Source organism: Globicephala melas, chromosome 17 (genome assembly GCF_963455315.2).
Source record: "Globicephala melas chromosome 17, mGloMel1.2, whole genome shotgun sequence".
Lineage (NCBI taxonomy): Eukaryota > Metazoa > Chordata > Mammalia > Artiodactyla > Delphinidae > Globicephala > Globicephala melas.
Window position 1 is genome coordinate 10,495,344 of NC_083330.1, and position 13,959 is coordinate 10,509,302.

At 41.4% G+C, this 13,959-nt stretch overlaps 1 protein-coding gene across 2 annotated transcripts in view; it reads right to left on the reverse strand.

The window, feature by feature from the left end:
- The window catches only part of CYP7B1 (cytochrome P450 family 7 subfamily B member 1), a 188,234-nt gene that overhangs the window by 74,044 nt on the left and 100,231 nt on the right, over positions 1 to 13,959 (reverse strand). Inside the window, exon 2 of one of the 2 annotated variants that reach the window (XM_060287280.2) lies at positions 12,202 to 12,314. The exons of the other annotated variant lie outside the window; for it this stretch is intronic. Within the exon in view, the coding sequence (XP_060143263.1) occupies positions 12,202 to 12,221 (20 nt within the window). The 5' untranslated portion in view covers positions 12,222 to 12,314. The remainder of the gene's footprint in view (positions 1 to 12,201; positions 12,315 to 13,959) is intronic. 2 annotated transcript variants of the gene reach the window in all.

A 13,959-nucleotide genomic window follows, 5' to 3' on the forward strand; every position in this document is an offset into this window, starting at 1 on the left:
TAGAGATAACAGTAACATTTAAATAACAGCTAAATAAGAACTAAAAGTTTCTTACCAAAAACCCATAGAAAGGAGGTAAACAGCACATTTTTAAGGGCTAAAGAAAGCAATGATTTCCTGATGATGATATTAGCCAATTGCCAGAGAAATGATAATTACAGAGAAGTACCAAACTAACTGCTCACCAGAACGTTCTCAAGCAACTGAGGAGGACAAGCCATAAAAGCTCTATCACCATCACATTAAAAATCTAATCTAAAATCATTGCATGTCAGAAAATTAAGGATTCATCAAAATATTCCCAAAGGTTACAGGCTGAAAGGAATGCGTAAGAAGGAGCCACAGTCCTGGATTTCTTCACGTAGAAATGGATCATAGGGTCTCCATTTTAAAATAAACTCAACATAAAAACCTGGTCTTGCCAAATGAGATCATTGTTATAAAGCAGTCAGCACGCATGCCGGCACACAGAAAGCATCTGATAATATTAGCTGCTCTTATTATTGTTACTATTATTGTGGTGTCAGAATCAGCTCCTTTAGTGCCTTTCATGGTTCCCTCCCAAGGTTTAAAGGAATCCCAGAAGGACTGCTTGTGGCTAAGGCATAATTCTAGCTAATTCTGTTTCTACCCTCCTGTCTAGATATTTTTGCTCTTCTTTGGCACATTAATTCCAAGCTCTTGTCTCCTACCTAAATTCCCCCTCTGCCTAAATGCTTAGGACAGAGGCTCTGATTTGCATGTCCTGCCTTTATGGCTCATTCCACCCTGACTTTGCCTTTGTATCACTCCATGTCTGAGACTATGAACAAAACCTCCCGCACATGTAGCCCAGGGTTAGGCTCCAATGCCTGTCTGTTGAGAGGCAGAGTGCGGGTATGTTATGAGTGAATAAGAACTGCTGTCCACCTGCACCAAGGCTGCCCTGCCCTAAGCCCTTAAAAGAATCAGACCTTACAGGGTACTTGGGGTCACTAATCCAGCAGAATTGATTTAGCATCAATCCTTTATCCCTAAAAAAGTCATTAGAACAAAAGAAGGTACCTATCGTGTTCCCAAAAGCTCCTTTTTGTGACAACGAAGCCAATTTATTAGTTACAAATTAAATGCTGGCTCATCCACGATGACTCAGTGGACACCCATGTCATCCAGGAACTGCTGCTCCCACCATCCACACAGGAGCTGCCATGTGCTAATATGTGCTAATATGACCCAGTCTTGGTTTCAGTAGATTGGCCCAGGGTGGGCATTTCACCTACAATGAGCCAAGATGAGCTTTCCTCTGGAATACTCTGGACAAGCCAAGAGGTGGGAGTACATGCAGTGATACGCAGAGCAAAACAATGTCTACCATCAGTGTGTGGTAACATGACTGCTGCTAGTGATGATTATACCATCTACAGAGAAATAAAGAGGAAAATACAGCTTTGAGGTAGAGAATATACACTGACAGCCATGTCTGTGTGCAAAGACTGCAATGTTTCAGAAGGGATCCTATCCATATGTGATGAGGTCTGCAGAGACTTTTCATATTCCAAGAAATCAGAAATCAGGACTCTTATAGAACTTAAGGAAACTGCTTTTGTTAAACAGCAATGCCATATATGCAAGGCCATTGTGTGCGTGTGTATCTGTCTATCTGACTATCTATCTATCTATCTATCTATCATCTATCTATCGAGGAGTCAGAGAGAGAGATGCAAGGAGATCGTGGTGCCAATTTCTGAAAAGCAAGACAGCTAATGGCAACTGGGCAAGAGACACTTAAGAATGTATTTGTTGCACATCTGTGACCGTCTTGGGTGTTTTGAGTTTCAAGGGGGCAGGAAAGGTAGAATTGATGATTCATAGACCTGTAAAACTTTCATAACCTTCCTGTTTAAATTCAACTTCATTAAGATAGTCCAACTAGAATGCCCATTTTCCCCACATTCATTCATTCATCCAAAAGTCAGCTTGAAGGAGGAAGGGCTGATCAAGAAGTCTCTTCTGCAATAGACCTTACTGACTTCTTGTGGAAGTAGACAGGGATTTCTACCATCATGGCTTCACTGGCCAGTGACTAGGGCTGACGGTCAGGAAACAATGAGCAAGCCCTTTGTTAAAGGAAGACGTCTGCCTTCACGCTTACCCTTGAGCAAACACCTATTAGCCTTGACCTCTGCAGGTGGCAGCTCCCTGAGACCCACAGAATAAGCAAGAGTCCTTTCCTATGATCTGTGCTATGTCGATAGATGGAAACAACCTTTAAACACGTTCTCTTGCTTTTGAAAATATTTTTACATTTCAAAATCAAATCAGTTGCTATCAGGTAAATACAATTCTTTAAAAAAAAAACACATTTGGGGCAAAAGGCTCAATTCAGTGAATTCTAGCAGAGATGGCTCATTCTTTTTTATAGAAATTGTCACGTGTTTTTCAACTTTTTTCTTGCTTTCTAATTTCCCTTTCTGTTAAAGGGAATGGAAAACCTTTTCCCCTTACTTTTTTTTTTCAAGTATAGAGGGTTTTATTTTTATGCTTAGTGGAGCATTAAGAAAACCAACTCTTCTTTTCCCAGCCATTCTGTGGGAAACTACACTTTTTCTTTCATCACACCTTCATTTTTCTCTCCAATGTTGTACATGCTTATTTTAGTTTGTCTAACCAGTTAAGCATTCCTTTTAAATACACTCTTTCTTTCCTGATATGTTCCTTTCAGCTGTTCCCAGTGAGAAGCTAGACTAGTCCCTCAACTTCTCATCAGAGGGAAACATGACAATTCCTGCCACACTCAGGTCTGTGAGGAGGGAAGTCCCCATATTTCTACTTTATTTAAATTAAACATATGAAATCAAAACTTATGTATCCTGTAGCAATGGGGTACTGTTTCATTTAGAAAATAAAAGTTTCTCCGATTTGTAAGAATTCCCAATAAACCAATGCACGGGCCCCTCGAAAATTAAAAACAGAAAATAAAGAAAGGTGGCAACACTGTCGCCAGTAACACAAATTTCTGATATTTCAGCCAGAAATATGGTTTCAATGAAGCACATTATATGGCAGTAAAAAGACCCAGATGATACTGACCATTACATGCTTTCACTTTTCTCTAGCATTTAAAATTGAAATGAACAGTTGAAGCAACATTTAACAATTCTGTGTTATATTTGTGAGAAAGTAAGGTTTTCTTAATCATCCCCCCATCTTATTAAGAAAAATAAGATTCTTATTTTCCATAAGAATCTCAGTGCCCAGTGTGCTTGAGCCATTTAAACTCGGCATGGTTGTAACCAGTACCACCCAGGTGCACTCTACCTGGTTCCATTTCAAAACTACCTTCCCTGTTGACCCAGAGGTCACCCAACATCCACCCCACCAAAAAGAGAAAAAAAAAAATCCCAACTTTTTTTTCAGTGGAAACTAATTGTTTGGAGAAAAGCAAAGTGATTCGGTCAGTCTTTCCCTTAAATATGATTTTTAAAATATTTGTGGACCCAAATGATTAGAGGGTAAAATAGCAACGAAAACACCTCCAATAATCTAGGAGAAGAAACTCTTACTCTTCTTTTTTGCACATTATTTTCCAGTGCGAAATGCAATCATAATTTCAGCACGACTTCATATTCTCTGGGCCTGATTCCTCATTCGGTCAGTTATTCACTCCACAAACGTCCACTGATTGCAAGTCTTGTATGTACCATACACCATACCTCGTGGTAGGGGAAAGAAGCTGACGTGACAAGGTTCTCCTTCTGAGGTAGCCGAAGGAAGGCTGTTCACAGCCTCCTGTAGTCCTCTCCACACACCCCCAGGCTAGGATGGGTTCGTGTGACAAATACACGGGAGAAGTGAAGGTATTTGACGTTCCAGAATAGGTCATAAGAGGCTGGTTGCTGTTTTGGGTTCTCTCTCTTCCCCTCTCTCTTCAGACCACTTGTTCTGGGAAGCCAGCCGCCATGTTGCACAGGCCTGCAGGCTGAGCAGCTTGGTCTCTGGCCAACACCCAGCGAGGGATTAAGGTCTGCTAACAGTCATGTGAGCAGATTTTTCAGCCCCAGTCAAATCTCGAGATGGCTGCAGCTCCAGTCAATATTGTGACTGCCACCTCGCTAGAGCCCCTGAGCGAGAACCAGCTGGCTAAGCCACTCCCAGATCCCAAACCTCAAAACTGAGAGAATGAATGGGGCGGGGGGGAGGGAACTTATTATACAACAATGAATAACTAATACACGTTTGGAATAGAAGGTCCGATGTATAAGTATAGCACTGAGTTGTGGCCAAAGGAGAAGCCTAGCATGAGCAAGTAATGAATTTATTCTAATGGATAATTTGGCTGGGCTATGTGGTGTCCAGTTGCTTGGCCAAACACTAGTTCAGATGTTGATGTAAAGGTACTGATGGATGTGATTAGCATTTACAGTAAGCTGATTTGAAGTAAAGCAGATTACCTGCCATAATGTGGGTGGGCCTCATCCAATCAGTGGAAGGCTTTAACATCAGAACTGATTTCCTGAGGAAGAAGCAATGCTGCCTCAAGACTGCAACACAGAAACTCTGCCTGGGTTTCCTGCCTACTCGCCTGCTGTATGGATTTTGGACTTAAGGCTGTGACATCGACTCTTACAGCCCTGCAAATTTCAGACTTGCCAGCTCCATGATTGCATGAGTCTTAAATTCCTTAAAAGTTCTTTCTCTCAGATACGTGTGTATACACACACACACACACACACACACACACACACACACCCCTGTATATAAAATATATATATTCTGTATATATATATATAGAATATTATATATATTATCTATATAGCAATTACATGTTATAATATTATATTCTATATTCTCTATATATATTCTCTATAAATATATATATATATATGTATATATTCTATTGGTCTATTGGTTCTGTTTCTCTGGAGGACCCTGAATAATACAAATACTAAGAGAAAAGCCCAGTAGAGTCCTTACTGGAGTAGCAGAGGAAAGCTTTTTACAGAACATAACGTCTGAGCTGTGCATTTGAGGATGGGTAAGCTTCCGTTAGGGAGTGAAAGGGAAGAGATGAGAGGCCAGGCAGAGGGGATGGCAGACGTCGCTCACCAGTGCCAGATTGACAGAGCCCAGTCCGTCTGGGATTGTGGGTGTGGATGGTGGAAGACAAAGCTGGAGAAGAAGTGGGATAAGCCAGGTTGTGAAGCGTCTGGAAAGCGAGGCTAAGCAGCAACAGTCATCCTATAGGCCAAAGTGAGCAAGTGGACGCTTTTAAAGTAGGGGCACTAACCAAAAGGCACCCACCTGCACATAAAACCCCAAATTCATTTTGGGTAGAAGAGTTGAGTGCACTTGGATAGGTTAAGTTTAAGATGCTATTAGACCTCTGACTGGAGATGTTAAATGGGCAGTAGAGGGCTTCCCTGGTGGCGCAGTGGTTGAGAGTCCGCCTGCCGATGCAGGGGACGTGGTTCGTGCCCCGGTCCGGGAGGATCCCACATGCCGCGGAGCGGCTGGGCCCGTGAGCCATGGCCGCTGAGCCTGCGCGTCCGGAGCCTGTGCTCCGCAATGGAAGAGGCCACAGCAGTGAGAGGCCCGCGTACCGCAAAAAAAAAAAAAAAAAAAAAAAAAAAAATGGGCAGTAGGATTACGAGCCTGGCGTTCAGGGGGAGAGAGGTCCAGTCTGGAGATTCAAGCTTAGGGGTTTTCAGGGTGTAGGTGGTAGTGAACCCCTGTGGTTCACTTCATTCCCGTTGCTGTTTAAATATCACCTACTGAGAAAAGCTGCCCCTGACTCCTACTTAAACACTCCTTCCACCACCATCAGCCTCTCTCCCCTGGTTACAGGATATGGTCTGTTTGGTCCACTAAAAGGGAAATCCCAAGAGGACGGGGGGGGGGTCTATTCAATGTCCTCAATGGTGCTTCCTCAGAGTCTAGAGCAGTGACTGGCACAGGGTAGCATTCAACAAACCTTTGTCAAATAAATGCACGATTGAACTTATACATTCCTCATTCCAAATACTGGGTATTCAAGAGACAACACAGCATAAGAGAGACAGAAGAACACGGTGGTGTAAAACAGGTGGCCCAGAAAAAAAAGAGAAGCAATCAGATATGTGAATCTAAACGCTGACTCACCATGAATGGGACAACTACAAACACTGATGTGGGTGTGTTATATTAGTGACTCAAATATAATGAATGAAATTGCAAACAAAACAAAGGTCAAATTTCCCTTGGTTTATACCTTTGCTATATTTCTGGAAAATTCTTAAAACTAGACAAAGATCACTTCGTGTCTGAGGTAGTTGCTCTCTGGAGATGGTCCTCAGTGTTGTTCTCCTCCCTGTATGGGAGAGCTGCTTCTCACAAAAGGCGGAGTTTCTTTGTCCTCACCTTAAGTCTGGACGGGCCTTTACCAGTAGAAAGCAGCCCAAGTGCTGTTCTGAGACATCTAAGCCCAAGCCTGAAGAGTACTGGCAGCTTCCACTTGCAACCTTTTGGAAGCCGCTATGTTATGAGAGCCCAAGCCATGTGAAGATGCCACGTGAAGGAGGTCTGAGGTGCTCACACTGACAGCTCCAGATCAACTCCCACCCAAGTTTCAGCAGCGTGAGTGCGCCATCTTGGATGTTCAAGCCCAGGTGAGCCCAGCAACAGTCCATGTCACCTGGGACAGAACTGCCCAGTTGAGCCAGTCATCTCATAGGATCTTAGGAAATAATAAACTTCTATGGTTTTAAGCCGCTAAAAAACAAACGAACGAAACAGGTGGTCCAGAACCATACGGCCTCACTTGCTGTGTGAGGCTGAGCAAGTTACTTGCGATCTCCTTTTGCTTCAGCTTCCTCATCTGTAAAATGGGGATGATGTGAATATCTACTATTGATTGTAATGAGAATTAAATGAATTCACATTTATAAAGGGCTTACCAAAATGCCTGGTACATAATAAACATGTTGTAAGGCCTTAAATAAATAATTTAATAGAGTCTCGAAGCAGTAGAAATAATGCTAAGATGTAATTTATTGCAGAATTCAGACAAGATAAAGAGATTTATTTTTTAAAATACGTAAGGTCATAATCAGCATTCAAAAACTTCTTTCAAGTTCAGAGACGATCTCACCCCCAAAGTATCTATGAATGCCATCTTCCCAAGCAGTGACCAGCAGGCACATAGAAAGTGCTTAATAAACATCTGGTGATGGTTTGAATTAAAGTCTGCCTTAATTTTTGTCTCCTGAATAATTCAGAAATGCATAAAAATACCAAACAACTCTACTTCCCAGACATTTCTCTAAAAAAGATATTCACACAGGAAAATAAGCACATGGAAAGATGCTCAACATCACTGGTCATTAGAGAAATGCAAATCGAAACCACAATGAGATGCCACCTCACACTTAACTAAAATGGCTGTAAAATGTACAACCACTGTGGGAAATAGCCTGGCAGGTCCTCAAAAAGTTAAACACAGAGTTATCATATGACCCAGCAGTTCCACTCCTAGGTACCACCACGGGAAACAAAAACATAGATCCACACAAAAACCTGCACGCAAATGGTCATATCAGCATTATTCATAATCGCCAGAAAGTGGAATCCAAATGTCTATCAACTGATGAATGGATAAACAGATATGGTATATCCACACAATGGAATATTATTCCATTGTTCATATTATTATTCCATTGTTCACAATATTATTCCGCCATAAAAAAGGAATGAAGTACAGTTATACGCCAAGATACGGATGGACCTTGAAAACATTATGCTAAGCGAAAGAAGCCAGACACAAAAGGCCATGTACTGTACGAGGCAAAGTTTCCAGAACAGGCAAATCCGTAGAGACAGAAAATAGATTAGTGATTACGTAGGGATGAGGGGAGAGAAGAATGGGGAGTAGCTAACAAGCTCTTTTTTGGAGGTAATGAAAATGTTCCAGAATCAGGCAGTGGTGATGGTGGCACAGCCTTGTGAATATACTGAAAACTGTACACTTTTAAAACGTGAATGCTACAGTGTGTAAATTATATCTCAATTTAAAAAAAAATAAACGCACCCCCCCCCAAAAATTCGATAGCATCTAAAGGTATGTGGCACATAACAGATGCTCAACAAATGTGAATTTTTCTTAAAAAAAATTAGTCCTTGGATAATTCAAAGTTTCTTCAAGTATTTTTCTTGTGTCCATTTTCACTCTGTATAGCTGGGAAAACAGCTCCACCTGCTTTCAACACTGTGGAAAGGAGTAATAAATAATAAAAGCCACACTCGTTCATTGCAGGTCTTTTCCCTAGATAAAAATCTCTCTCTTGCATCCCAGTGGATTTACCCTAGGTTGCCTGTAAGATTCTCTTCAGTATGAGCTCACTAAAGCTGCTAGCACAGGGGACGGAGACAGGGCACCCTGCAGGTCACGCTGCCCTTCCCAGCCATCTCCTGGGTTTGCAGAGTTCCCTCATCCTATATCACAACACAGACAAGTGCATTCAGTACCAAATAATTATACTCAGCTGTTGTTCCTATGCTCTCAGCTCCTATCATCAGCATAAAACTCATTTCCCGACTCAGTGACAGCCATGGTGATAACATAGATGCCTGCACATAAAACCCCAGATTCAAGCTGGATCACGGTACCTGTGACAGTGTCATGGCAGCTCCTGCAGGAGCACTCCCTGCCCCTCCTCTGGCACCTCCCCAAGCAAAGCTTTAGAGATAGGGGCTATCACGTCTACAATTAATATAGAAAAAGCACTGAAAACTAGCTTTTTGTGAAGCTTTTCCATTTTCTAGGACCTTTCTTTCCTTCCTCCCGTCCTTTTTTTTAAAAAAATTCACCCATTTATTTAGCGATAAATATTGATTACATATAGATTACATGTCAGACGTAACGCTGGATGCTGAGGATACACGGAATGAAAAAGACACACCTATGACCTATGACGAGTTTACACTTCATTTTACGATACAATGCACAGCTCCCAGGAAGCTCTCAGGAGTCCAACTTTTGCTGAAGTGCAAGTTTCTGGGGTTCTGGTTTTCTAGGCACTGGGTGCTAAAAAGCTGTTAACTTAAAAATAGATTTTGAGACGTCTGTCATTAAGTTGAAACAGCCTTTCATTGCTTTCCTAGTATCAACTAGGTTTTATAAAATAGCTGTGCAAATGCTTTTACCTTTAAAAGTATTCTTATTTGTCTCCAAATATATTACATACTTTTTTGAGATAAATGCTTTATAATATGTATGAACATCAAACTTTAAAATATAAGATATTTATAACATCTTCCTGGTACTCGTTATTTAAAGAAATAATGAAGTAAACACTTATATAAATTCAGAATACTCATAAGTGAATGGTAAATTCAATTTTATTTCTAGGCTTTTCTTAGACATATTAGTCACTGAATTCCTTCACGACACATCCACACACATTGCCCCTACTTTCTTGACAGGAACCACAAGGACTTGGCTTCTATACTGACACTTGCGGACATATATCCAGAGACATTAGTATCCCCCAAATCATAAAAAGCGTAATAGTGTACTTTCCCCTTTCTGCACTATTATTTATTAATTAAATCAGTCCGTGTTGAACTATCCATTGTCTGTATTGATTACACACAACTCCAAATTGGCTAATAGTCCAGCAAAAAAGTTATCTTATTCTGGGTTTCAAGTGGTATCTCCACTCTGGAAAATGCCTCAAATACATTTTAGCTGTGTACTTATGACATTAAATATATCTTCTCTTCATAAATAAGAAGAAATACATTGTGATGTAATACCCTTTTTTTCTAACTCTAAAAGAATGGCCCAACTCTACATATTCTGGAAAATAAAACCACCTATTTGACGCTATCAAGATTCCCATCTTTATGATAAAATGCTCTATTTAAAAAGTAATGGACTGACACTGATGAAAGAAATTAAAGATGATACAAACAGATGGAGAGATATACCATGTTCTTGGATTGGAAGAATCAACATTGTGAAAATGACTCTACTACCCAAAGCAATCTACAGATTCAATGCAATCTCTATCAAACTACCAATGGCATTTTTCACAGAACTAGAACAAAAAATTTCACAACTTGTATGGAAACACAAAAGACCCCGAATAGCCAAAGCAATCTTGAGAAAGAAAAATGAGCTCCCTGACTTCAGACTATACTACAAAGCTACAGTAATCAAGAGAGTATGATACTGGCCCCAAAACAGAAATATAGATCAGTGGAACAGGACAGAAAGCCCAGAGATAAACCCACGCACATACGGTCACCTTATTTTTGATAAAGGAGGCAAGAATATACAATGGAGAAAAGACAGCCTCTTCAATAAGTGGTGCTGGGAAAACTGAACAGCTATACGTAAAAGAATGAAATTAGAACACTCCCTAACACCAAACACAAAAACAAACTCCAAATGGATTAAAGACCTAAATGTAAGGCTAGACACTATAAAACTCTTAGAGGAAAACATAGGCAGAACACTCTATGACATAAATCACAGCAAGATCCTTTTTGACTCACCTTCTAGAGAAATGGAAATAAAAACAAAAATAAACAAATGTGACCTAATGAAACTTAAAAGCTTTTGCACAGTAAAGGAAGCCATAAACAAGAGAAAAAGACAACCCTCAGAATGGGAGAAAATATTTGCAAATGAAGCAACTGACAAAGGATTAATCTCCAAAATTTACAAACAGTTCATGCAGCTCAATATCAAAAAAACAAACAACCCAATCCAAAAATGGGCAGAAGACCTAAATAGACATTTCTCCAAAGAAGATATACAGGTGGCCAACAAACACATGAAAGGATGCTCAACATCATTAATCATTAGAGAAACGCAAATCAAAACTACAATGAGGTATCACCTCACACTGGTCAGAATGGCCATCATGTAAAAATTTACAAACAATAAATGCTGGAGAGGGTGTGGAGAAAAGGGAACCCTCTTACACTGTTGGTGGGAAGGTAAATTGATACAGCCACTATGGAGAACAGTATGGAGGTTCCTTAAGAAATCAAAAATAGAATTACCATACGACCCAGCAATCCCACTACTGGGCATATACCCTGAGAAAACCATGATTTAAAGTCATGTACCACCATGTTCATTGCAGCTCTATTTACAATAGCCAGGACATGGAAGCAACCTAAGTGTCCATGGACAGATGAATGGATAAAGAAGGTGTGGCACATATATACTATGGAATATTACTCAGCCATAAAAAGAAACGAAATTGAGTTATTTGTAGTGAGGTGGATGGATCTAGAGTCTGCCATACAGAGTGAAGTAAGTCAGAAAAAGAAAAACAAATACCGTATGCTAACACATATATATGGAATTTAAGAACAAAAAAATGTCATGAAGAACCTAGGGGTAAGACAGGAATAAAGACACAGACCTACTAGAGAATGGACTTGAGGACACGGAGAAGGGGAAGGGTAAGCTGTGACAAAGCGAGAGAGTGGCATGGACATATATACACTACCAAACGTAAAATAGATAGCTAGTGGGAAGCAGCCACATAGCACAGGGAGATCAGCTCGGTGCTTTGTGACCACCTAGAGGGGTGGGATAGGGAGGGTGGGAGGGAGACACAAGAGGGAGGGGATATGGGGATATATGTGTATGTATAGCTGATTCACTTTGTTATACAGCAGAAACTAACACACCATTGTAAAGCAATTATACTCCAATAAAGATGTTAAAAAAAAAAGTAATGAATTAACCCAGATGCTGTATATTTGGTGGGGGGGGGTGGTGGTGGACAGACAGCCACTCTTATTCACAGCCTACTTTGAACTCAAGAAATTCTAAGGTCCTTGTAATCTGTAATCCCGTTTTCTGCTTCGAAAATACTGGTTAAAGACACACACACACCCCCAAAAGAATTTTTCTTTCCCAGATGTGAAGGAGTAACACACATTTTCAATAACATATATATGTTGAGCTGTGGTTGGAGAAATATTTGAGACTTTTTGTATTCAAAAAAGAATGTGGAAAATACATTTTGGAAATTGAAGAGATTGTCCACGGCAGGCTTATGCTTCTCCTTTAGCTGGAACTACTTTTCCTGTTCATTCCACTGTGGGTTGTGGAAAGAAATATCCCCACGCATTCTCTTTCTGCCAGGACATTTTTGTGGTTTAAACATGCACATAAGCAATTCGTTTTATGCCTTCCAGTAAGAAATGGAACTGAATACTCACAGTATGAAGGGACTGCACATGTGCCACTTTGCACGGAACCCACCACGCCATCCTCCCTCCTGGTTTTATGAACAGTTCAGTGCTGCGGGATGGAGCCACTCCTGGGATACATGCTGTTCAGGGGTGGAGGCAGAGGCAGCTTAACCACAATAGTGAGAAGAGTCATGTAAGCAGCTTAGGTATTATTTAAATATTCTACAGAAACATCCATAGCTTCATCGAAAGCCTAAATTGACGTAAACATTTCTGAAAGTTGTATTCTTTACCCAAAAGTATACATTTCCTCATTTATCCACACAAATGCAACCATTAGCTAGGTAATAGAGTTTAGAGAAGTTAAGTTGACTTGGGGACCACAGCAGAAAATGAGATATCAGCTCTCCCTAAAGCTCTGAAATAAAGGACAGGAGAAGAGAAGCCAAATGAATAGTCACTCCTCCTATTTTCCTCCTGTCCACTGTCAAAGGTTCCAGACTACCAGGAAAGCAGGAAACCCACTGGCACATGCATCCAACATAGGTAAAAACGGGCACCAGTACAAGCATATCGTTGTGATGGCAGCTGGGGTGGGGGGATGCTGGTGGTCCGAGGTGGGATGGGGATGACCTCCAAAGCCCTTTCCAAGTCTACATGCAATAGGCTACTTTCTGCTCACCTCTGTCTCCCAAGTGCCTGAGACAACCTGGGTGTATAAAGGAACACATTCAGGGAAAGGGGAATGGCACAGAAAGTACCTCCCACATCAACCTTGTTAGCCTGAGGAACTAACAAGTGTGTGTCCAGCACAGCAGCCTTGGGCTCATCAGAGCATCAAGGATGAACAGGTGCTGATTTCTCCCTCAGCCCAGCCTCTCCCACCTGCAGAGGAGTTAAGTCATGGTTTCAGGCCTCCTGCTTCATAACTGTTAGATCAGGGGGCCCACACCACTCACAACTCCTCAATACCGACCGTGCTTATCACAGAGTTTCTGGGAATACCCGCAGGGCTGTACTTTCTAACAAAGGTGTTTATACTGGAAGGTGCAGAGTGCTGATATCTAGATTCTATCTCAAAGTGCTGAAACCAATCAGCATTAACCATGTGTCCTCTGTGGGCAAAACATTATTAGAAAAGAAATTCACAGATGCACTAAGGAGACAGACTCATGGAAATGAATATCCAGTACACTGACAATTGGTGCCTGCCCAAAACAGCCCCAGCTATCCACCTTCCATTGCTCCTGATTCCATTCTCATGAAGCAGCCTTTGCAAGACCAACATGACATGCTAGTATTTGTGTCCCTGAAAGGGTCCAGCTCCAGCGAGAACGAGGCCCTGGAGCAGAGGATGGAGCCAGGTCCTCGCTCTGGCCTGCCAGCTGCTTCCCTCAATCCTGCTAGCTCAGTCGTCTGTAACAGCAACAGAAACCGGCCAGAGACATTTCAAAGAACATCTCAGAGGAGCGCAGAGAGAGCAGAAGCTGCATCACAGCGGACTGAGTGGATCACAGCTATAGCCGTGGAAAGGTAAAAATAAACTCAAGCTGCTTTTCTACAACTTTCTCTGACTACCACACTGCGTACGCCTTCAAAGAGAGCAGAAGAGGGGAGGAAGTCTGCTGAAGCCATTCTGTGCGTTGTAATTATCTGTAATTTTCACGAGCAGGGACCCAGACTATTTTTTCACTGCCTCTCTGCGCAGCACAAAGCACTGGGGCTGGTTCATGACAGGTGCTCAATAAATATGTGAATGGATGGATCGATGAGAAATGAATGAGG